Raw genomic sequence first — 26,140 nt, 5'->3', positions numbered from 1 at the left:
GAAATGTAAGGAAGATTCAGTGAAATAATAGTGAATGTATATTATTTAGTTTCGATTTATGTACTAAAGTATTAACACTGTATTTGAAATGTGTGGTTGTATATCATTATTTGCAGATTCATTGAAATCGTTTAATTTATTCAATATGACATATCGGCTATTTATTTTTATGTCAGATAAAACTGTGTAGAACATACACGTGTAGATATGATTACATTCGCCAGGTAGTGCGGATTCAATATTTCACTGATATTAACGTTGTTATATAGCACATGTACACTTTGACAGTCTGAAGATTAAAATATTCGTAAATAGTAGGTAATATAATATACGTAACTATAGTGGTTAGCAAATTTTCAGCCAGTTTCTTCACATAATATTGTAAAAACGATATTTAAAAGAATCTTGTGCAATACTGAATATGACAGCATAACAAGGAAAAAGATACAGTAGTACAAATCTTAATTGCTTTATGCCCATAGTGTAGTATGTACTTCGTAATGTTCTTTAAATTATCGCTTTAACAATATGAAATGAATAATTAGAAATTTTTGTGCACATCTGTAACTACATATAATAGTGCTAGTTTTATTAGTGCTAGTTCAATTAGGACCCGTATTATTTGTTTACCTTGATGATGTTAGTAAATGTGTATACACACATGCATTGTACTTTCGAGCGATATTTAAAAAGGTCCAGTATAGTAATTTTTAGGAAGGTACACAGTATTACTTGCGAATTAAAGTATATCAACTAATCATCGTGATTTATTAATTTTATTTGTACGTTCGATATAATGACAAACTATTATATCGGTTATTATACCATCTTCATGCTTACTCAGTCCAAGTATAAAATGCAACGGATATAGAGGTAACAGTGAACTTCATCCTTTCAATGACAACATCATCGTAATGTACGATATGCAGGTTTTGAAGGTCTTACAATGAAAACGATTATAAATAATGGTTGATATAGTACAACAATTACAATCGACTTATGCTGTGTTACATACAGTTCCAAAGTTCTCAATGTTCATTTGGTACAATCCACACGCAGTTAATGTACATGGGCTTCTAGTTCTTATTTGCATCATGTAAAGCATTTTTTGAGTTTTTACTGGTACTCCATACCATGTAGAACCGTATCTGTTTCGATGTCAGTAAAATATTACATTCTATGATTAATAAGATTACAGCAGAATCTTGATTATCCGATCTAACCATGGTATGCGCTATTCGGTCAATCGAATAGCTTTGCTTGAACACAGGAAAGCATCATTTACTTTGAATTACTTTGTAAATATTAATATCAGGAACGAACAAAAATTTTTGGATAAAAATGTAACAATTTTCATCAGTTCCTATTCTTATTTTCCAATCTTTCAAATATAGAACCACCTACAAATTTTCATTAATCTGTGATCTGATAATCGAGGTTCTACCGCAGTTATGTTTCGAAAGCACTAAACACGTACAATTGTTTCGTTAGTTCGGTGCAATGATCTACAAGTATCTGTCCAGGTAAACTGAGCATAAATAAATGAAACTGATTAGCTCCGCACAATACAGCGCTTTTAATTGATATTCCCGGTCTATCTAAATTAATGACTGTCTGTAAATATAAAACAATTGATTAGGTTAATGATTTTTCAAGCTTTAGTAGATTTTCACTGTATGAGTATCTTTACTTGAACGGCAGTTGTGGTTATACCAATCATAGTTAGTCCAATTTGAATCATATAGCTAAGTCGATTGTTTTCATCTAATATATCATAAAAGCTAAAAATGCAACGAACAAAAATGATTAACGTCGTTCAATAACAATTTGAAAATTTATTATACTATATCGTTATTTGTTAAATACACACTCTATGGCTTTAGTGTGCATGATCACGCAATTTCTGATCTCTTTATATGTGTAATGTTCCGACATTGCTTCATTAGTGAATGAATTTAAGTGCCTTGTTTTTTTCTGGATTTGATGCCTGGATATATAACAAGAATTAAAAGAAATTATCATAATATCTATTGGTACATACAGTGGCTGACAAAAGTATATATGTTGTTTCATGTATACATCTATTACATATGTTTTATAAAACGTTTTGAAATTTTATTAACACTAATGCGACACATCTGTCATTATTGTATTAGTAAAGTTTCAAACCAATGTAAAATTGTATATAAATGTACATAAACGTATATAAATGGATATAAAAGCTGTAAGACATTTACTATCAAAGAAGTAAAAGATTAGTATTTAGATGCTCAAGTACTTTCGTGACCCACTGTAATAAACATCTGAAAAACTTGAACATCTGTAATTTTATAATTATGTTGCAACGTATTAAAAATGTGCAAATATGTTCAAGCGGTAGTGAATATACATAATTATATGTAATATAATTGTATTGAGTAAATCATATTCACCCACATACTATAAATAGTCCACTATTGTGGTGAACTATAAGCATCAATAAAGAATCTACGGTAACTATGCTTATTGAAACTACTATTGCCGCCCAAGATAACTGTAAGTACACGCAGAAAAAATAGTTATGGCTATCAAAAAGCACGTAATTAACATTAAGTAGTTGTTGTCGTGGTCGAGTTTCGTTTAGTGGAAGAAGGATATCCATCATAGGAGAAATCAGTGGAACGAGTAAAAAGAGTACCATAAATATTATTAATGTATCTGAAAAGATTAGAATTGATCATTCAAGTGCGAAATATTAAGTGGTACGAATCCCCGTTTTTACGTGTACTAGAAGTAAGCCGATTAAAAAATCAAGACATGCTAACTTACTTCGGTACAATTTCGCCATTTTGCTGCCTCGTATGGTGACTTCTTCCAAAATGTACAAATCTTGACTTAATTTCAGCTGCTGCCATTCTTTCGTTATAGAATCGAACAATTTTCTAAACTAGAACATAACACGTGTTGTCATAACTTTATAAGATGCTTTCTTCCGGAAAGATTATTCAATAATAATAAATACGCGTACATTTTCTCTGTTGAGATAGACATTCATTATTTTAACGAAACTGGTCACAATAGCAGCTAAATGTGGCAAACACTCCAGCATCACATCCAGATTCTTGGTGTATAATGATTCGTACAATGCGATTGACTAATGAATTATAAGTTCCAGATGTTTAATGACATTACCTGACTATTTAATTTATTACGCAGAATTCAATCAATTGCCTCATATTAACTATTTCTATAATTTGCACCTACGATATGATTACCTTACCATTGGAATAAGTACGGTTGTTATACTAGTCATCATTATAATTACAGTGATCAATCCATTTTTTTGGTGTGGATCTAGGCCCACAAATCTCAAATACTTCTTGATCATGTTATAATAAGGAATGTCATATATATTGGGATACTGTTCCCCGGTTTTCTGAAATACTACATATTTCGAAAATTGAATAAAATTATTTGCATGAATTATATTTGAATAGAATTATCGATATAGAATATGTACAAAAATATAATTCAGATACCGTTAATATTATTAGTAAACGAAACGTTAGATATTTTGATCACGGTATAATATAAGTATATCGTATCCCTTCCTCTTACCGTCCATGTTTCCAAATTTCGAAACAACGACTTGTAAAGAAACGCAACGCACGGAACCACAAACTCAATAAAACTGACATGCCGTGCCGAATGCATGAAGTGATTCTTTATAGATCCAAAGTATCAAGTGGTAGTAAATTGATTCGGTAAAGTGTAGAGAAACTTAATGACAGTATTTTCATATTATTTCATTTATTGTATCGCGGCAAAACTGTTTGATTGCTGTTGTTATTGTATTAGCAGTTTATACGATAGTTACATATGTGCATACCTATAAGAAAATGACGTAATCGTTCTGTTAAGGGACTACCAATTTCAGTTAGGATGCACATCATAAAATATAAATCATCTCTTTCTAAAACTGTCGCTTGTTGGATATTCGTTGGAAGATAAAGGATTGATCCCCTATTGTTGAAGAATATAGATACCTCGAAGATAAATGTTGAGATATAGACAGAGGAGAGATTACGAATATGAGATAGGGTAGAAATATAAGAGAACAAAATTGTATTCTGTGTATAGTACTTACAATTACGGTTACAGTACAGTTCTGACAGTTTTGATAATGTCGATCGATATGAATTTTGTACATCACGCGTTATGACGACTAGAACACTCTCTTCTAGTAACCATTGCTGATAGTTATCGTTCTTTTATTTGATGTACATTTTACGTTCCAGTCGCAGTAGGAAGTGTCTTCATGTTCTTATTGAAGTGAAACTCTCGTTGGTTTACTGTGCGATTTTAAAACAAAACAAAAACGGGAAGTTATACTACTATAATAGAGATCTAGTGAATCAATGAAGATGTGAAGTGTTTATGGTTTTGTTTGTGATATAATAAGAAAAACTGAAATAACGAATTGGTAGAAATATGAGAAATACTATATTGCTAGTTGTATATATTTGGCCTATATGTGCGGCAAAATTAATAAAGCTATTTCTACTGAGAATGTATGTAACTTGCATACAATTAGCAAAGAACCTGCACTCTCTAGTAAAACAAAATTAGTAAGACCGCAAATTGTAGTAAACGAATTGATTTAAATTCCATTCGACAAAATGAGATGTCCAAACAGAATTATTTGTGACAAAAATAAAATTTTCCGAAGATTTTAAAGGCGAATTATACATTCAGTGTCTATTGTGTGGATCAACATACTTCTCTCAAAAGTAACACTGTTTCACGTTACTATCGTAATTTTTAATGGTCCAATTTTACCTGCATTTGGAAAAAGTTCAAAATGAAATGTTGATTGTGATTCTTAACAGAGGATGCTGTACACATAATTGAAATTATTTAATTCCTTAAAAAAGTACTGTGAATTTATTTTGCTATTTTAGATATTATAGCCAATTATGGGTTCTTCTACGAATAAGAAAAGTCAAGGTTATAATGTTACTTACAAGGCATGAGTATTTCTGAAATTTTATTTCTTATAGTATTATAGTTGAACAATGGAAAACCTTATTATACACAATACAAAATATAACTTTTTCTAAGATAATATACAAGGAATTCAGTGGAATAGGGTAATCATTTCCGTAAAGTTCACAGACACAAGTTTCGAGTAAAAACAAAACCAATATATGACAAATGATGTTTTATAACCTTATTTGCATTTTCGACAAAATCATTTCATTCGGTAGGTATATAATCATGTCAGTTACTTATCGTCAAAGATGCAGATATCATAATTTTAACTAAAATCATAGTCGCTTTATTCTACTCCTTATTTTGTAAGACGAAGATGAAACCTACTGTGTACATGTAATTTCTATTACGTATATTATTCTTCTGAATAATATATATGTATATATATATATATACATATATATATATATATATATATATATATATATATATATATATAGAGAGAGAGAGAGAGAGAGAGAGAGAGAGGGAGAAATCTAGTAAGTATCAATAATAGTTAATCATTAATTTAGACATGTAATTTTCTTACACAATAATTTTATTTGCATATTCGATAGGGTGATTTAAATAATATAAAATTAATAATATATGTCGATTATCTTTTCTATTATCTGCATTCTTGCTTAGTAAAAATTCAATGTCAGAACATAATGACTATGATACCATATTTCTCACAGCTGACGTGAAAGCATTATTTTGCCGACGTTATCATTGTGAAAGACGACATGTATGTTTTGAAGGTCTTAAAATTTAAAATAATCGGAGAGTAGATAATATACAATTACAGTATACACATACAAGTACATATAAATAGCTATGTCAGCCTTGTACAAGTACACAATATACCGAAGTTTTCCATATTCATTTCGTAGAATCCATCTGCTGTTGAGACACATGGCTTCTTCCACCTTATTTGCGTCACGTAAAACATTTTTTGAATTTTTACCGATATGTTGTACCATGCGGAATTATATCTATTTCAGTTCAGTCAAACGTTATATTGCGGATTAGTATGATAATTTGCATATGATGGCCACACTAAATACGACACTAAACACGTACTATTGTTTCATTAAGTCAGCATAATAGTCTAGAAGTATTGTCCAGATAAACTGAGCACAAACTAATGGATCTGAATGGCTCCACAAAATACACCACATTTAAGAGCTACTGGTCTATCAAAATTGACGACTTTCTGAAACATATGGGTAAACAACTGTCTCTAACGCCTTGAAACAAAAACTCAAGTTGTTTGGTCCAACCTTTAAAAATTGATTCGATTTCGTGAATCACTTTGTACACTAATCTTACTTCCATACAATTGGGTCATTTCATTGCCTTGCAGAACTATTTTTTCTAGAACGGACAATTCATTATTCAATTACAACTACTGCCACTCTTTCGACGCAAAATCGAACATCTTGTTAAACTACAATATATAAAATAGCATGTCCTTTCAACATTTCGCTATTGCCTGAAATCTTCTTTGTATAATGAATAATTGACATACGCCCTTTCTATACATATTTATACACGATAATTTAACAATACTGGGCATACAATCAGCTACATTCGGTAGACATTCAAGCACGGCGTACACATTGTTTGTACAGATTCCTGTGTATATTTCTAATAACTAACGATTCGAATTCCGACTGTTTATCAATCTTACCTGATTATTTAATTTATTACGTGTAATTTACTCTTCCATTTCTTCTGTTTATCCATAATAACTTTTTAAAAAATATTCTTCTCCTTACAGGTGGCAGAAGGATGCTGGTGATATTAATAATCACTACAATAGCGCTAGTATTTCCGAAATCCTTGTTTTTGACACCAGTGTTGTCTTACTAATCGTAAGTAATTCTTGTGTACTTTATGGTACTAGATTTCGGACGTATCACGATACTGGTTTACGTTTCCCTGAAATACTAAATGTAATACTTTTGCGAGCCATTTTAAATATTTCAATCGCGATGTAAATATTATCTCGTTGTACCTTTGTACCTTACTGTGCATGAGACCAGAATTTTAGAATAGCGTCATGGTAGTTAATGAAACCACATGCAAGCGTAACTCTGTTTGTAACTATTTAATGTTCGTGAAGTATATAAATGTACCTATCCATTTCCAGAAGTGGTGGACAATATCTGCTAAACACAGTTGTACTAATACACGGCATTACATGAAGTATGAAATTGAAATCATTAAATATGGCTGCGAATCATTTTGTTTATTGGAGAGGTATGTATTATTTTTAAAGCAGGTTCAAATTACGGTAAATCCGTGTAGTAGGTAATAAATGACACTTAAGCAATTGTCGTGCCACCTGTCTTGAAAAATCAAGAGCTGTAATTGTTCTGAAACATTGATTACACATTGCACTGCTAACGCGTTCGCTGATAAACATGTAACTACTCAGTGAAGTCGTTCGAATTTCTACCAGAGCTATTATGTTTTCGTTTGCAGTGTTTTCCGATATAACTGTGCAACGATGTTATGTATGTGATGCAAAAAAATAAAAAAACAATTATTTCTCGATTGATTAATTGAGTACTTGTATCATATCTGTTTACCTGGATGACGTTAGTAATCGTGTATACATACACACATTGTTCTTTCTGGCGATATTTAAAAAGGTCCAGTACAGTAATTTTTGGGAAGGTACAAAGTATTACTTGCGAATTAAAGAATATCAACTAATCATCGTGATTTATTAATTTTATTTATACGTTCGATATAATGATAAACTATTATATCGGTTATTATACCATCTTCATGCTTACTCAGTCCAAGTATAAAATGCAACGGATATGGAGGTAACAGTGAACTTCATCCTTTCAATGACATTATCATCGTAATATACGACATGCAGGTTTTGAAGGTCTTAAAATGAAAACGATCGTAAATAATGGTTGATATGGTACAACAATTGCAATCGACTTATGCTGTGTTACATACAGTTCCAAAGTTCTCAATGTTCATTTGGTATAATCCACACGCAGTTAATGTACATGGCCTTCTAGTTCTTATTTGCATCATGTAAAGCATTTTTTGAACTCCCATTGGTGCTCCATACCATGTAGAATTGTATCTATTTCAATGTCAGTAAAACATTACATTCTATGGTTTAGAAGATTATAGTAGAATCTTGATTATCCGATCTAACCATGGTAAGCGCTGTTCGGTTAATCGAATAGCTTTGTTTGGACATAGGAAAATATCATTTACTTCGAATTATTTTATAAATACCAATATCGGAAAGGAATAAAAATGTTTGGATAAAAAAGTAACAATTTCCATCAGTTCCCATTCTTATTTTTCAATCTTTCATATACAGAACCACCCACAAATTTTCATTAATCTGTGATCTGATAATCGAGGTTCTACCGCAGTTATGTTTCGAAAGCACTAAACACGTACAATTGTTTCGTTAGTTCGGTGCAATGATCTACAAGTATTTGTCCAGGTAAACTAAGCATAAACAAATGAAACTGATTAGCACCGCATAGCACAGCGCTTTTAATTGATTCTCCCGGTCTATCTAAGTTAATGACTGTCTGCAGATATAAAACAATTGATTAGGTTAACGATTTTTCAAGCTTTGCTAGATTTTCACTAAGAATACATAAGATGATCTTTACTTGAACAGCTGTCGTGGTTATACCAATCATATTTAGTCCAGTTTGAATCATATAGCTAATTCGATTGTTTTCATCTAATATATCGTAAAACCTAAAAATGCAATGAGCAAAAATGATTAATGACGTTCAATAACAATTTGATAATTTATTGTATTTTATCGTTATTTGTTAAATACCAACTCTATGGCTTTATTGTGCATGATCACGCAATTTCTGATCTGTTTGTATGTGTAACGTTCCGACATAACTTCATTAGTGAACGAATTTAAGTTCCTTGTATTTTTCTGGATTTGGTGCCTGTATATATATCGAGAATTAAAAGAAATTATCATAATGTCTATTGGTACATACAGTGGCTGACAAAAGTATATATGTTGTTTCATGTATACATCCATTACATATGTTTCATAAAACGTTTTGAAATTTTACTAACACTAATGCGACACATCTGTCATTATTGTATTAGTAAAGTTTTAAACTAATCCAAAATTCTATATAAACGTATATAAACGAATATAAACGAATATAAAAGCTATAAAACATTTACTACAAAAAGAAGTAAAAGATTAGTATTTGGATGTCGAAGTACTTTCGTGACCCACTGTAATAAACATCTGAAAAACTTGAACGTCTGCAATTTTATAATTATGTTGCAACGAATTAAAATATGTGCAAATATTTTTAAGCGGTAATATATATACATAATTATATGTAATATAATTGTATTGAGTAAATCATATTTACCCACATACTACAAATAGTCCACTATTGTGGTGAACTATAAGCATCAATAAAGAATCTACGGTAACTATGCTTATCGAAACTACTACTGACGCCCAAGATAACTGTAAGTACACATAGAAAAAATAGTTATCGCTGTCAAAAAGCACGTAATTAACATTAACAAGTTGTTGTCGTGGTCGAGTTTCGTTTAGTGGAAGAACGATATCCAATATTGGAGAAATCAGTGGAATGAGTAAAAAAAGTACCATACATATTAATAAAGTATCTGAAAAGATTACAATTGATCATTTATGTGCGAAGTATTAAGTAGTACAAAACCGTTTTTGCGTGTACTAGAAGTATGCCGATTGCAAAATTAAGGCACGATAACTTACTTCGATACAATTTCGCCATTTTGCTGCCCCGTATGGTGACTTCTTCCAGAATGTACAAATCTTGACTTAACTTCAGCTGCTGCCATTCTTTCGTTATAGAATCGAACAATTTTCTAAACTGCAACATAACGTGTATTGTCATATCTTTATAACATGCTTTCGTCCGAAAAGATTATTCAGTAGTAATAAATTTGCATACATTTTCTCTGTTGAGATGAACATTCAATACTTTAACGAAACTGGTCAAAAGTGCACCTAAATGTGGCAAACACTCGAGCACCATGTCCAGATTCTTGGTGTATAATGATCCGTACAATACGATTGACTAATGAATTATAAGTTGCAGTTGTTTAATGACAGTATCTGACTATTTAATTTATTACGCAGAATTCAATCAATTATCACATTTTAACTATAGTACTATTTCTATAACATGTTCGTACGATCTGTTTACCTTACCATTGGAATAAGTACACTTGTCATACTAGTCACCATTATAATTACAATAATCAATCCATTTTTTTGGTGTGGATCTAGGCCCAAAAATCTCAAATACTTCTTGATCATGTTATAATAAGGAATGTCATATATATTGGGATACTGTTCTCCGGTTTTCTGAAATACTACATATTTCGAAAATTGAATAAAATTATTTGAATGAATTATATTTGAATAAAATTATCGATATAGAATATGTACAGAAATATAATTCAGATACCGTTAATATTATTAGTAAACGAAACGTTAGATATTTTGATCACGGTATAATATAAGTATATCGTATCCCTTCCTCTTACCGTCCATGTTTCCAAATTTCGAAACAACGACTTGTAAAGAAACGCAACGCACGGAACCACAAACTCAATAAAACTGACATGCCGTGCCGAATGCATGAAGTGATTCTTTATAGATCCAAAGTATCCAGTGGTAGTAAATTGATTCGGTAAAGTGTAGAGAAACTTAATGACAGTATTTTCATATTATTTCATTTATTGTATCGCGGCAAAACTGTTTGATTGCTGGTGTTATTGTATTAGCAGTTTATACGGTAGTTACATATGTACATACCTATAAGAAAATGACGTAATCGTTCTGTTAAGGGACTACCAATTTCAGTTAGGATGCACATCATAAAATATAAATAATCTCTTTCTAAAACTGTCGCTTGTTGGATATTCGTTGCAAGACAAAGAATTGTCCCCCATTGTTGAAGAACATAGATACCTCGAAGATAAATGTTGAGATATAGACAGAGGAGAGATTACGAATATGAGATAGGGTAGAAATATGAGAGAACAAAATTGTATTCTGTGTATAGTACTTACAGTTACGGTTACAGTACAGTTCTGACAGTTTTGATAATGTCGATCGATATGAATTTTGTACATCACGCATTATGACGACTAGAACACTCTCTCCTAGTAACCATTGCTGATAGTTATCGTTCTCTTATTTGATGTACATTTTACGTTCCAGTCGCAGTAGGAAGTGTCTTCATGTTCTTATTGAAGTGAAACTCACGTTGGTTTACTGTGTGATTTTAAAACAAAACAAAAAGGGGAAGTTATACTACTATAAGATGAACTATAAGATGAAACCTACTGTGTACATGTAATAGAAAAATAATATATATGTAGAGGCAGAAATCTAGTAAGAACTAATAATGGTTAATCATTAATTTACACATGTAATTTTCTTACACAATAATTTTATTTGCATATTCGATAGGGTGATTTAAATAATATAAAATTAATAATATATGTCGATTATCTTTTCTATTATCTGCATTCTTGCTTAGTCCAAATTCAATGTCAGAACATAATGACTATGATACCATATTTCCCACAGCTGACGTGGCAGCATTATTTTGCCGACGTTATCATTGTGAAAGACGACATGTATGTTTTGAAGGTCTTAAAATTTAAAATAATCGGAGAGTAGATAATATACAATTACAGTATACACATACAAGTACATATAAATAGCTATGTCAGCCTTGTACAAGTACACAATATACCGAAGTTTTCCATATTCATTTCGTAGAATCCATCTGCTGTTGAGACACATGGCTTCTTCCACCTTATTTGCGTCACGTAAAACATTTTTTGAATTTTTACCGATATGTTGTACCATGCGGAATTATATCTATTTCAGTTCAGTCAAACGTTATATTGCGGATTAGTATGATAATTTGCATATGATGGCCACACTAAATACGACACTAAACACGTACTATTGTTTCATTAAGTCAGCATAATAGTCTAGAAGTATTGTCCAGATAAACTGAGCACAAACTAATGGATCTGAATGGCTCCACAAAATACACCACATTTAAGAGCTACTGGTCTATCAAAATTGACGACTTTCTGAAACATATGGGTAAACAACTGTCTCTAACGCCTTGAAACAAAAACTCAAGTTGTTTGGTCCAACCTTTAAAAATTGATTCGATTTCGTGAATCACTTTGTACACTAATCTTACTTCCATACAATTGGGTCATTTCATTGCCTTGCAGAACTATTTTTTCTAGAACGGACAATTCATTATTCAATTACAACTACTGCCACTCTTTCGACGCAAAATCGAACATCTTGTTAAACTACAATATATAAAATAGCATGTCCTTTCAACATTTCGCTATTGCCTGAAATCTTCTTTGTATAATGAATAATTGACATACGCCCTTTCTATACATATTTATACACGATAATTTAACAATACTGGGCATACAATCAGCTACATTCGGTAGACATTCAAGCACGGCGTCCACATTGTTTATACAGATTCCTGTGTATATTTCTAATAACTAACGATTCGAATTCCGACTGTTTATCAATCTTACCCGATTATTTAATTTATTACGTGTAATTCACTCTTCAGTTTCTTCTTTTTATCCATAATAATTTTTTAAAAAATATTCTTCTCCTTACAGATGGCATAAATATGATTGTGATACTAATCATCACTACAATTGCGCTAGTATTTCCGGAATCCTTGTTTTTGACGTCGGTGTTGTCTTACTAATTGTAAGTAATTCTTGAGTACTTTATGGTACTAGATTTCGGACGTATCATGATACTGGTTTACGTTTCCCTGAAATACTAAATGTAATACTTTTGCGAGCCATTTTAAATATTTCAATCGCGATGTAAATATTATCTCGTTGTACCTTTGTACCTTACTGTGCATGAGACCAAATTTTTAGAATAGCGTCATAGTAGTTAATGAAACCACATGCAAGCGTAACTCTGTTTGTAACTATTTAATGTTCGTGAAGTATACAAATGTACCTATCCATTTCCAGAACTGGTGGACAATATCTGCTAAACACAGTTGTACTAATACACGGCATTACATGAAGTATGAAATTGAAATCATTAAATATGGCTGCGAATCATTTTGTTTATTGAAGAGGTATGTATTATTTTTAAAGCAGGTTCAAATTACGGTAAATCCGTGTAGTAGGTAAAAAATGACACGTAAGCAATTGTCGTGCCACCTGTCTTGAAAAATCAAGAGCTGTAATTGTTCTGAAACATTGATTACACATTGCACTGCTAACGCGTTCGCTGATAAACATGTAACTACTCAGTGAAGTCGTTCGAATTTCTACCAGAGCTATTATGTTTTCGTTTGCAGTGTTTTCCGATATAACTGTGCAACGATGTTATGTATGTGATGCAAAAAAATAAAAAAACAATTATTTCTCGATTGATTAATTGAGTACTTGTATCATATCTGTTTACCTGGATGACGTTAGTAATCGTGTATACATACACACATTGTTCTTTCTGGCGATATTTAAAAAGGTCCAGTACAGTAATTTTTGGGAAGGTACACAGTATTACTTGCGAATTAAAGAATATCAACTAATCATCGTGATTTATTAACACTATTTGCACGTTCGATATAATGACAAACTATTATATCGGTTATTATACCATCTTCCTGCTTACTCAGTCCAAGTATAAAATGCAACGGATATGGAGGTAACAGTGAACTTCATCCTTTCAATGACATTATCATCGTAATATACGACATGCAGGTTTTGAAGGTCTTACAATGAAAACAATTGTAAATAATGGTTGATATAGTGCAACAATTACAATCGACTTATACTGTGTTACATACAGTTCCAAAGTTCTCAATGTTCATTTGGTATAATCCACACGCAGTTAATGTACATGGCTTCCTAGTTCTTATTTGCATCATGTAAAGCATTCTTTGAACTTTTACTGGTGCTCCATACCATGTAGAATTGTATCTGTTTCGATGTCAATAAAACATTACATTCTATGCTTAGTAACATAATAATGACATGATAATAATTACAGTAGAACCTTGATTATCCGATCTAACCATGGTATGCGCTGTCCGGTTAATCGAATAGTTTTGTTTGGACATAGGAAAACGTCATTTACTTTGAAGTATTTTAAAATACCAATATCAAAAGGGAATAAACATTTTTGGATAAAAATGTAAAGATTTTCATCAATTCCTATTCTTATTTTTCAATCTTTCATATACAGGATCATCCACAAATGTTCATTAATCTGTGATGTGATATTCGAGATTTTACCGCACTTACGCTTTGAAAACACTAAACACCTACAGTTGTTTCGTTAGCTCGGTGCAATGATCTATAAGTATCTGTCCAGGTAAACTGAGCATAAACAAATGAAACTGATTTGCACCGCACAGCACAGCGCTTCTAATTGATTCTCCCGGTCTATCGAAGTTAATCACTGTCTGCAAATATAAAACAATTGATTAGGTTAATGATTTTTAAAGTTATGGTAGATTTTCACTGTATGAATATCTTTACTTGAACAGCTGTCGTGGTTATACCAATCATATTTAGTCCAATTTGAATCATATAGCTAATTCGGTTGTTTTCATCTAATATATCGTAAAAGCTAAAAATGCAATGAGCAAAAATGATTAATGACGTTCAATAACAATTTGATAATTTATTGTATTTTATCGTTATTTGTTAAATACCAACTCTATGGCTTTGTTGTGCATGATCACGCAATTTCTGATCTGTTTGTATGTATAACGTTCCGACATAACTTCATTAGTGAACGAATTTAAGTGCCTTGTATTTTTCTGGATTTGGTGCCTGTATATCGAAAATTTAAAAAAATTATCATAATGTCTATTGGTACATACAGTGGCTGACAAAAGTATATATGTTGTTTCATGTATACATCTATTACATATGTTTCATAAAACGTTTTGAAATTTTACTAACACTAATACGACACATCTGCCATTATTGCATATAAACGTATATAAACGAATATAAACGAATATAGAAGCTATAAAACATTTACTACAAAAACAAGTAAAAGATTAAAGTATTTTGATGCTCAAGTACTTTCGTGACCCACTGTAATAAACATCTGAAAAACTTGAACATCTACAATTTTATAGTTATGTTGCAACGAATTAAAATATGTGCAAATATTTTTAAGCGGTAGTATATATACATAATTATATGTAATATAATTGTATTGAGTAAATCATATTTACCCACATACTACAAATAGTCCACTATTGTGGTGAACTATAAGCATCAATAAAGAATCTACGGTAACTATGATTATTGAAACTACTACTGACGTCCAAGATAACTGTAAGTACACGTAGAAAAAATAGTTATTGCTGTCAAAAATCACATAATTAACATTAAGTATTTGTTGTCGTGGTCGAGTTTCGTTTAGTGGAAGAACGATATCCAACATAGGAGGAAGCAGTGGAACGAGTAAAAAAAGAACCATACATATCAGTAAAGTATCTGAAAGGATTAGAATTGATCATTTATGTGCGAAATATTTAGTGGTATGAATTCGTTTTTACGTGTACTAGAAGTATGCCGATTGCAAAATGAAGGCACGATAACTTACTTCGATACAATTTCGCCATTTTGCTGCCCCGTATGGTGACTTCTTCCAGAATGTACAAATCTTGACTTAATTTCAGCTGCTGCCATTCTTTCGTTATAGAATCGAACAATTTTCTAAACTAGAACATAACACGTCTTGTCATAACTTTATAACATGCTTTCTTCCGAAAAGATTGTTCAATAGTAATAAATTTGCGTACGTTTTCTCTGTTTAGATGAACATTCAATATTTTAACGACACTGGTCAAAAGTGCACCTAAATGTGGCAGACACTCGAGCACCATGTCCAGATTCTTGGTGTATAATGATCCGTACAATACGATTGACTAATGAATTATAAGTTGCAGTTGTTTAATGACATTATTTGACTTTTTAATTTATTACGCAGAATTCAATCACTTTACACATTTTAACTATAGTACTATTTCTATAACTTGCATCCCCGATATGTCTACCTTACCATTGGAATAAGTCCGCTTGTCATACTAATCACCATTATAATTACAATGACCAATCCATATTTTTGGTGTGGATCTAAGCCCAAAAATCTTAAATACTTCTTGATTGTGTTATAATATGGAATGTCATATATATTAGGATAGTGTTCCCCGGTTTGAAATACTAAATATTTCGAAAATTGAATAAAATTATTTGAATGAATTATACAGGGTGGTTGGTAACTGGTGGTACAAGCGAAAAGGGGGTGATTCTACACGAAAAAAGAAGTCGAAAGTATAGAATAAAAATTTTTGTATTTTAATTTTTCCATCGAGACAACGATCTACATTGAGATCCGTTATAACGAGACGTGATAAAATGCACGCGTACAGAGCGAAAATTCAAAGTCGATTTTCTCGAAAACAAAGCCTCAAACGGAAAATTTTTATTCTATATTTTCGACTTCTTTTTTTCGCGTACAATCGCCCCCTTTCCGCATGTACCACCAGTTACCAACCATCCTGTATACAGAAATATAATTCAGATATCGTTAATGTTATTAGTAAACGAAACGTTAGATATTTTGATCGCGGTATCATATAAGTATATTGCGTCCCTTCCTCTTACCGTCCATGTTTCCAAATTCTTGAAACATCGACTTTTAAAGAAACGCAACGCACGGAACCACAAACTCAATAAAACTGGCATGCCGTGTCAAATGCATGAAGCGATTCTTTGCAGTAAATTGATTCGGTAAAGTATAGAGAAACTTAATGACAGTATTTTCATATTATTTCATTTATTGTATCGAGGCAAAACTGTTTGATTGCCGGTGTTATTGTATTAGCAGTTTATACGGTAGTTACATATGTACATACCTATAAGAAAATGACGTAATCGTTCTGTTAAGGGGCTACCAATTTGAATTAGGATGCACATCATAAAATATAAATCATCTCTTTCTAAAACTGTCGCTTGTTGGATATTCGTTGGAAGACAAAGAATTGTCCCCCATTGTTGAAGAACATAGATACCTCGAAGATAAATGTTGAGATATAGACAGAAGAGAGATTATGAATATGAGATAGGGTAGAAATATGAGAGAACAAAATTGTATTCTGTGTATAGTACTTACAATTACGGTTACAGTACAGTTCTGACAATTTTGATAATGTCGATCGATATGTAATGTCTCTCCTAGTAACCATTGTTGATAGTTATCGTTCTTTTATTTAATGTACATTTTACGTTCCAGTCGCAGTAGGAAGTATCTATACGTCCTTATTGAAGTGAAATTCACGTTGGTTTACTATGTGATTTTGAAAAAAAAAAACAAAATCGGGAAGTTATACTACTATAATCGAGATGTAGTAAATCAATGAAGTGTTTCTGGTTTTGATTATGACATAATAAGAAAAAGTAAAACGAACGAATTGGCAGAAATATGAGAAATACTTTATTGCTATGTGACCGCCTATATAGTTTATACAGTAAATAATCAAATGGATGTCGATCTTTTCTTCAAATGCCACGGATAAAGCTAGATAAAAAAAATAAAAAAATTTAAGAAATAATTATTTCAAAAAAAAATATGATACAAGCTATTAAAGCTGTTTAACTAAAGAAATTTGACTACATTAGAGCAGTGAAGTTATTATAACGTGTGACGATAGACTGTAAGATATTAGTGCTGAGAATATATGTAGCTTGCACAGAATTAGCAAAAAACTTGCACTATACTGTACTACTACCATAATCTTTAATAGTTCGATTTTACCTTCATTTAAAAAAAAAAAAAAAAACGTTCGAAAGCCCCAAAAAGATCTGGAGTTCTATAAGATCCACGAGATCTATGTTTATACAGCACATTTCACATAACATTTCCCAAACTTCTTCGTGTGTTTTTTTCTTCTGAGTTCTTCTGAGACACTCTACACTAAAAAATAAAATGTATATTCCATATTCATACCCTTCTCTAAATACTTCAATATCATAGATCTCTGTATGCTCTTAGTTGCAAATCTCATACTTTGCATAAATGACACTGATTTTCATTTTACGTAGCGTGTATTGCTGAAATTCACAAGTTTAAAATGTTTGTTTCTTCACAAAAAATGATCTTGCTAAGTTTCGTTTCCCCAATTTATTTTGGGCTTATGAGCATTGAATTTGAAATTATAAAAACTGACAAACATGAGATCATAATACAAGTATCGTTATGTATTTTACTTAGAAAATAGTATTAGCGTTTTGTGCTATTTTATTGAAATTAATGAAAGAACAAAGTAAAAAGACAAGACAATATTGTTTTCATGCTTAAACAGTAATACCGAAATAAACGCCTTGCTTATGAGTACGTTTATTTATTGTACCATACATTGATTTACACCTTTTTATTATACATATCTAACTAGCTACTATGTAGATACACATTGCCATATTCGTATCAATAGTTGATCATTGTTCGGTATTCTTTTACATCAAAAGCAGGATTGGCAGGATGAACTTCTTCCGAGAACGAATTAGTCTTTCAATGATAGGAGCACCATGAAGTATGATACGCATGTCTTAAATGTCTTAAGATATGAAAAAATATCAATTACTACTTCGTTACTTACATCATGACGAAAAATGATTATACCCGTTTTATACAATCATGTACGTACTATTCCAAAATTCTCTATGTTCATTTCGTATATCCCTCCTGCTGTCAACTTACATGGTTTACTAGATCTCATTTGCATCATGTGAAGTACTTTTTGAACATTTATTGGCATGTTGTACCACATTGAGCGGTATCTATTAGATATAAGATTAATACAGATGTTATACCGAACTGATGACTTTTCGAATGTTTAAAACATATTTGTTAACATACATATCATTAGTCAACTCGAAACTATGATCCGTGATTACTTGACCAGGTAGGGTAATAATAAGCAAATGGAATTGTTGGCCCACAAGAAACAGTCCAATTCTGAGAGCTTCCTCGGGTCGATGCAGATTTATTACTGCCTAATTAAAAGGTATCAATATAGTTTAATATTTGATTCATTAATATTTTCTATAATTGCAAAATAATTCTTACTTGTACGGCTGTTATGGTCATGCCGACCATAGTTAGCAAAATTTGGAAAAAGAAACTCCTGCGGCTGCTGTCATCTAACATCTCGAATAATCTTAAAATACAACCAAAGAAAAAGTCAACCGTAATCTGTAAACTCTTTTGCTACTTTTTCTATTATAACATTTTTATTATTATAACGTTAATTATAACTTTATCATTACTAACTGTAGGGCATTCTTATGCATGGTCAAGCATTGTCTAAACCGTTCAGTGTAAGTTTCATTTATACGAACACCAGTAGATCCTGTTGCTGTTATAATGTTCTGCCTATATCATTGATAAGTATCTGAATAAAGGAAGTCCATTTTTCTTTATATTAAAAGAAGCTAGATAAATTGAATTCAAGATAGAAGTAATTTCGAAAAAATGTTATTTTTATTATTTTTTACAAATACTGTAGCGAACAAAGAAAATCTCATGATATCATTCCTCGCAGCCTGCGATTTTATGTAGAAACGTTTCTAAAATATTATTATATACTTACCCACATATAGCAAATATGGCACAATCGTGATGAACGATCTGTATATACAATGAATCGATAGTGACTGCAATCATCACTGTTACGAATGAACACCAAAGTGAATGAAAATATATAGGATAAAAGTACCGATTTTCATCTAGAAAGTACGTCAGTCTGAACATTTGATGTCTTTGGCGAGTTTCATTGAGCGGTATGATGATATCTAAGAATGCAGGGTATAACGGAATGACTATAAATCCTGACATACACGACAATACAAAAGCTGAAAATATCAGAAACTTGTCATTCGTATAGAAATTATTAAAAATATTAATATATAAAAACATATTCAATGTATAAAATTTATCGAAAGATAAGTTGCAACAGTTACTTCTATATATTTCACCAATCTTATTTCCTTGCTTAGTAATTTCCTCAAGAATATGTGTTTGACTCTTATCGTTTAACAATTTCCAGTCTTTCTTTATAACATCGAACATTTTTTCAAACTAGAAAATAATTGTATATAGTGATTTTTATTTTTACCGCAGAATTCGTTTTCATAAATTTATATACATTTTTCTTGTAAATTTCATGATTTAGCAATTTTATTAAAACAGCTGATACCGAAGCCACTACAGGCATGCCTTCCAACATCCCTCCCAAATCATTTTCGTATAATGACGTAAAAATTTGTGCAAACTGTTGAGTAAAATCTCTAATTATATTGCATCCAATATCCTTTCATCAATTTCATGTAACCAATATTCACAATATTTTTTTAATAACATAAGTATTTTTAACGTATTTAATTCATCTGTAGCATTTTTACTTACCGCTGGAAAATAGAATGTCAATAGACTGCCTGTCATCACGGTTACATTAAATTTGCTGCTCCATCGCGATTGATTTGGAAACTGTCCCAAGAATAGTAAATACTTTTTAAATACTTTGTAATAAGAAATATCAAATACAGTGCTTGTGCGTCTTTCATTCTTCTGAAACACTAAATAATATATATATACACATATAGTTGACATAACATTAATGTTATTAGTGAACGAAATGGTAAATATTTTAATCGTGGTATATGTATATTGTATCTCTTTCTCTTACTGCCAGTGTTTCAAAATTTCTGGAGTAATACTATGGAAACGTAGCGTGGTACGAACGTTTCAACAATACTGCTGGACACGAAGTAAGAATCTACTCTTTAGAATAAAAAACATTTTGTTGGTCAGATAAGATATGGATATCTTTTACATTCAGTGACATCATGTTATTTTCATTATTACAGGTAGAGTATGTGTACATTATAATTTATGAGATAGCTATTAGTCTATAAGAAAATGATGTACTTATCTTTCTTTTTTTCAATCTGTTTGTTGAATGACTCTGTGATAAACGGAAAATTGATCGTTAGAGACTTCTGAATCGTTGAACAAAAATTATTATAGGATTTCATTTATACTATGTCTATTTCGACGAATTGAAACGACATTGTAGTTGAAACGATATTAACCGATGAAGTGAACTCCTTTCGTTTGAATTCTCTTATTCAAATTCCGATTATTCGAAAATAATAGCGAGAATCAGAATCTTTACCATATGTATCGTTTGTTTCTCCGTAGATTTAGGTAAATGAAAGCATCTTAGTAGCAAGTCTGTAAAAATCTTAGTGCAAGTTTCATGCTTTGCATAAATGCCATTGCGTTCATTTTACAGGGTATCGACGACTTTAACAAATTTGCTCCTGTTCATCAAATAATCTTGGTAAGAATCACCTCTTTAATTTATTTTATAACTTACATATGGAATATTTCTTTGATTTTTTCTGAAATATGTCACTATCGTACATGTACAGTATTTAACTACAATTAACTATTTTGACTACAATTAACAATTTTGGGGAAAAAAACAACTTGTCAAAGTAATTTATCTCAATTAACATATATTAACATATATCAAGTATTAATACTGTCATTCGGATTTTCTTCATATTAATGTTATCCTTTACTACTCGTCAGAAAAGAAAGTAAAATACGACTCTTACGAATTTTTCAGCGATATTGTGGTGTGGGCTCTACGTAAATAACGTAATTACTTTTTCAAAAAGAATGTTTATTAATGTTATCGAAGTGCTTTTTAAGACTCTGTAACAAGAATTGTCTTCTCCTTTTACGACTATACTTATAGAGTACCTAAACTAAAGGGAAGGCAATAACGTTTTTCTGTGAGTCCTACCGTGATAAGTTCGGCTGCATGTTTTTAAGGATTTACTAAGCAAAGGATAAGGAAGCATCAAAAACATTGATTTCTAATAATCTAGAGTCTACTAACTGACTTCCACTCTGTATAGAAAGACTGTATTTGAGAACAACGTTTTTAGAAAATGTATGATTAAAACAGTATGTGGCATCTTATCATAAGACGAGGAATAATTGAATATCTAAAATTAAGTGTTAGTTATAAAATGTTTACTATTCGAGGATTCAGCTATCGAAAACGTACAATAACAGTAGTGGTTTTCATATACACTAATTCTCCAATATTTGAAGATTTCTTTCATATGTAAATTCAAGGTGAAATATGATGCAGACCAGACAGATATGTGTTATGCTATGCTCAAGTCAAACCATTCTATGGCAATTATGTGTAGTGGACAAAGAAATCAATGGTGGACAAAATTGTCCAATTTTTTCGGACAATCATCGATTTCAGTGAGATGAAGTATTGTAGACGGTGATTAGAACGTTTCATGGAATATTCAGTGACAGATTGACTTCCCAGTAATTGAAGATATTTGAATTCATAAGAATAGATGAGATACTGTGTGTTACGAACAGTTTGAGCTTCCCATTTTTTAAATAACACTGAATTACTTCGACCAATGCCAGGTTTTTTATTTGTGCAATATAGAGATTCTTCACTTGCCTGCTTTCCACCATTCTTTTGCGTTGTTCAGAGAAACCGCATAACACTAAAAGTAGAAATACATTACTATCGCATCACGTGAAATCACATACTATCACATAGCGTATTGCATATAAACAGCATGACGCATGTCGAATGTATCGGATTACGCTTTTCGAATGTTATGTGAAATCACGTGCTATGACGTGATAGTAACGTGTTTTTACACTTTTTACCTTAAGCAGTTAGCCATAACGTCTTAACAGATGAAATGTGCGACGTATTCGTTAAAACGACACGATGGTGGGAACAGCGTTTATCACCCGGGAGACAATTTTGGACAGCGTTGGCTCAAGTTAGGGTCAAACCGTCCAAATCGTCGCGAACTGTTCTTTTATCACGTTCGGGTCATAGACCACAAGTCGGGTAATATCAATGTGTTCATCGGTGGTGCTTCGCTTTTGTAGTGTGTAGTTTGAGTTATGTTATCCGTACAAGTACGCAACGTTGCGGAACGATTCGATTCAGACAGAAACAAAGTAGTACTTATACCACCAGTTCACGCTTGGCAAAAACAGGCGACAGACGTAGAAAGAACGATGCAATATCTTTCATTACGAGATGTTAGTAGCCGCAGGATACAGGCTTTGCGTCGCATGAAACCAAGTTAAATAATCATGCTCGCTTTAATATTCTTAATCGAAATAATTGTACGTGCTCATATTTATTTCATCGCCGCTGTTAAGTTACATCAAGTTCAGTTTAGTGGATTTTGTGTGAGTTTAATTTAATTTAATTCTTACAATAATCTTTCTTGCTGTGTTATGCTCGTCTTGTTTGTTTTCGTAATCTCATTCTTAATTCAAATCCTTTCTTTCGGTATCATGTTAGAGTTCTAAACACTGTTTAAATATCGTTTTGTTCTAAACACTGTGCCTTTACACGCAAAGATATAGCTATGAACGTGAAATACAAAATGTCATCTTCATTTGATGATATTGAAGTGATCAAAATTTATTTAAAAAGAGAAACAATATTGTTGTCATGTTCAAGCAATAATATGAAAGAAGAAATGAGGTATATAGTGATTTTATTTATGTGTGCTTATAATTATTCGATGCTAGTATTCTATGTAAACACTATTTCATTGTACGCCTTGTACACATTTAATATTAATAACACCATAAAAAGTATAATAGATACACATTACCACATCAATACCAATGGTTAGCTTCCGGAGAATCTTATAAATTGAACATACGGAACAAGTCGAATTCATTTTGAAAACGAATCAGTCACCCAAGGATAGGAGAACCGTAAAATACGATACGCATGTTTTAAATGTCTTAAAATAAAAAATATTATTATATCATTATTTAAAGTACAACAAAATAATTATAAACCTAACACTGCAAAGTACGTACCGTTCCAAAATTCTCTATGTTCATTTCGTATATCCCTCCTGCTGTCAACTTACATGGTTTACTAGATCTCATTTGCATCATGTGAAGTATTCTTTGAACATTTATTGGCATGTTGTACCACATTGAGCGGTATCTATTAGATATAAGATTAATACAGATGTTATACCGAACTGATGATTTTTCTAACATTTAAAACATATTTGTTAACGTACATATCGTTAGTCAACTCAAAACTATGATCCGTAATCACTTGCCCAGGTAAAGTAATAATAAGCAAGTGGAATTGTTGAGCTACAAGGAACAGACCAATTCTGAGAGCTTCTTCAGGTTGATGGAGATTCATAACGGCCTAATTAAAAAGTATTAATAGGTTTCAGTATTTGGTTTATTAATATTTTCTATAATTGCAAAATAATTCTTACTTGTACGGCTGTTACGGTCATGCCGATCATAGTCAGTAAAATTTGAAAAAAGTAGCTTCTACGGCTGCTGTCATCTAGCATTTCGAATAATCTTAAAATACAACGAAAGAATAAGTCAACTTTTATTATAACTTCTTAATTATATCGTTATATAATTATAATTCTATCGTTACTAACTGGAGGGCATCGTTATGCATAGTCAAGCACTGCCTGAGCCATTCAGTGTAAGTTTCATTTGTGTCAACATCAGTAGATTTTCGTGCTGTTATGAGGGCCTGCCTACATCATTGTCAAATATCTCAGTGAAACTGTAAAACTGTTACATCCTGTCTGATTTCGATGATTTTTGAATATGTTATAAAACTCAACATTTTAAGCAACTTTTTCCTTTACATGTAACAGTCAGTGGACCATAATTTCCAAGATATTAGCAAAAATCCAACGATATCACGACAGTGAATTCCTTCTATAATATAATTGTACGTCCGTAACAGTGTATGTGTTATCATTGGTTGCTAATTATGTAGCGGGCTTGTATAATAACTCTGTTATCAATAATAATAATTAATGATAACTTGTATAATAACTGCATACCCGAGGTTGCAAACGGTGCCTGTTGTATACGTATAACTTATAGCTCGATTTAAAAGTGAATATCATCAACGTGTTAGTTTAGATTTTAGTTAAAGTTACATGATAGTTACATATAAAAGAAAAAGCTGTTCAATTTGTTGAGTTTCATAACATATTAAAAAATCATCTAAATCAGAGAGGACTTAACAGTTTTACAAATTCACCAGTATCTCAATAGAAAATATCATTTTTATTATTTTTCACAAATACTGTAGCGAATGAAGGAAATCACTAGATATCCTTCCGCTATATCTATACTTGTACATATTATTATATACTTACCCACATATGGCAAATAAGGCGCTATCATGATGAACAATTTGTATGTATAATGAATCGATAGTGACTGCAATCATCGTTATTATGAATGCACACCAAAGTGAATGAAAATATATAGCATAAAAGTACTGATCGTCATCTAGAAAGTATGTTACTCTAAACATTTGTTCTCGATGACGAGTTTCATTGAGCGGTGAGATGATATCCAAGATCACAGGGGACAATGGAATAATTATAAATCCTGACATACATGATAACATAAAAGCTGAAAATAATATTAATAACATCATTTGTATAAAAATTATGAAAAATGTTGGTATATAAAAACATAGTCAATGTGTAAAATTTATCAAAAAATAAGCCACAACAATTACTTCTATATATTTCACCAAGCTTCTTTCCTTCTTTAGTAATTTCCTTAAGAATTTGCGCTTCGCTCTTATCGTTTAACAATTCCCAGTCTTTCTTTATGATATGGAACATCTTTTCGAACTAGAAAATAGTTACATTTTATAATCTTTAATTTCATCATTGGATTTATTTTTATAAATTTATATACATTTTCCTTGTAAATTACATGATTTAGCAATTTTATTAAGACAGCTGTTAACGTAGTTATTACAGGTATGGCTTCCAAGAACTTTGCCACATCTTTTGCGTATAATGACGTATAAATTTGTACAAACTGTTAAGTAAAATCTCTAATTATATTGTATCCAATATCTTTTTATCAATTTCA

The 26,140-nt window shown here is 31.3% G+C and overlaps 4 protein-coding genes across 4 annotated transcripts in view; 1 reads left to right on the top strand and 3 right to left on the bottom strand.

Moving 5' to 3' along the window:
* The window catches only part of LOC126863815 (crossover junction endonuclease MUS81), a 48,768-nt gene extending 35,560 nt beyond the window's left edge, over nt 1-13,208 (top strand). The window contains exons 10-11 of the transcript XR_007688988.1: nt 6,794-6,887; nt 13,099-13,208. The gene's annotated coding sequence lies outside the window, so the exon portion shown is untranslated. The remainder of the gene's footprint in view (nt 1-6,793; nt 6,888-13,098) is intronic.
* Nucleotides 740-18,799, bottom strand: LOC126863818 (odorant receptor 9a-like). Its single transcript, XM_050614388.1, has 12 exons — nt 18,759-18,799; nt 17,276-18,213; nt 17,019-17,174; nt 16,163-16,323; nt 15,903-16,028; nt 15,704-15,821; nt 15,330-15,594; nt 8,856-8,972; nt 8,676-8,766; nt 8,455-8,591; nt 7,993-8,125; nt 740-940 (listed from the first exon to the last, which is right to left on the bottom strand). Exons 2-12 carry the CDS (start codon nt 17,346-17,348, stop codon nt 887-889), a joined length of 1,431 nt encoding a protein of 476 aa, XP_050470345.1. The 5' UTR covers nt 17,349-18,213; nt 18,759-18,799; the 3' UTR covers nt 740-886.
* On the bottom strand, nt 18,220-20,736 carry LOC126863822 (odorant receptor 9a-like). The gene is made up of 9 exons (XM_050614402.1): nt 20,567-20,736; nt 20,307-20,432; nt 20,122-20,239; nt 19,752-20,013; nt 19,433-19,534; nt 19,229-19,319; nt 19,019-19,155; nt 18,807-18,939; nt 18,220-18,716 (listed from the first exon to the last, which is right to left on the bottom strand). Exons 1-9 carry the CDS (start codon nt 20,600-20,602, stop codon nt 18,663-18,665), a joined length of 1,059 nt encoding a protein of 352 aa, XP_050470359.1. The 5' UTR covers nt 20,603-20,736; the 3' UTR covers nt 18,220-18,662.
* A 1,934-nt stretch (nt 20,737-22,670) lies between these two features.
* LOC126863581 (uncharacterized) lies at nt 22,671-25,895 on the bottom strand. The gene is made up of 5 exons (XM_050613847.1): nt 25,404-25,895; nt 24,667-24,764; nt 24,490-24,580; nt 24,374-24,416; nt 22,671-24,249 (listed from the first exon to the last, which is right to left on the bottom strand). The coding sequence occupies exons 1-5, from the start codon at nt 25,689-25,691 to the stop codon at nt 24,047-24,049; spliced, it is 723 nt and encodes a 240-aa protein (XP_050469804.1). The 5' UTR covers nt 25,692-25,895; the 3' UTR covers nt 22,671-24,046.
* Between the last annotated feature and the right edge of the window lie 245 nt (nt 25,896-26,140).

This window comes from Bombus huntii, chromosome 3 (genome assembly GCF_024542735.1).
Source record: "Bombus huntii isolate Logan2020A chromosome 3, iyBomHunt1.1, whole genome shotgun sequence".
NCBI classification, from domain to species: Eukaryota; Metazoa; Arthropoda; class Insecta; order Hymenoptera; family Apidae; genus Bombus; species Bombus huntii.
This window is presented reverse-complemented; position numbering and strand designations above follow the sequence as displayed.

Excerpts from the sequence above, each read along its gene's own strand:
- LOC126863822 (XM_050614402.1), bottom strand. The coding sequence starts at position 20,602 with ATGACAGGCAGTCTATTGACATTCTATTTTCCAGCG. Across the intron at positions 20,433-20,566 it reads TGACATTCTATTTTCCAGCG|TTTGCACAAATTTTTACGTC; the intron begins GTAAGTAAAAAT and ends TTTACTCAACAG. Across the intron at positions 20,240-20,306 it reads ATGAAATTTACAAGAAAAAT|TTTGAAAAAATGTTCGATGT; the intron begins GTATATAAATTT and ends ATTATTTTCTAG.
- LOC126863581 (XM_050613847.1), bottom strand. The coding sequence starts at position 25,691 with ATGATGTTATTAATATTATTTTCAGCTTTTATGTTATCATGTATGTCA. Across the intron at positions 24,581-24,666 it reads ATGCATAACGATGCCCTCCA|ATTATTCGAAATGCTAGATG; the intron begins GTTAGTAACGAT and ends TTGTATTTTAAG. Across the intron at positions 24,250-24,373 it reads TGAAGAAGCTCTCAGAATTG|AAAAATCATCAGTTCGGTAT; the intron begins GTCTGTTCCTTG and ends TTTAAATGTTAG.
- LOC126863818 (XM_050614388.1), bottom strand. The coding sequence starts at position 17,348 with ATGGTTACTAGGAGAGACATTACATATCGATCGACATTATCAAAATTG. Across the intron at positions 16,324-17,018 it reads ATTACGTCATTTTCTTATAG|TATTTCAAACCGGGGAACAC; the intron begins GTATGTACATAT and ends CGAAATATTTAG. Across the intron at positions 8,592-8,675 it reads TAACCACGACAGCTGTTCAA|ACAGTCATTAACTTAGATAG; the intron begins GTAAAGATCATC and ends TTATATCTGCAG.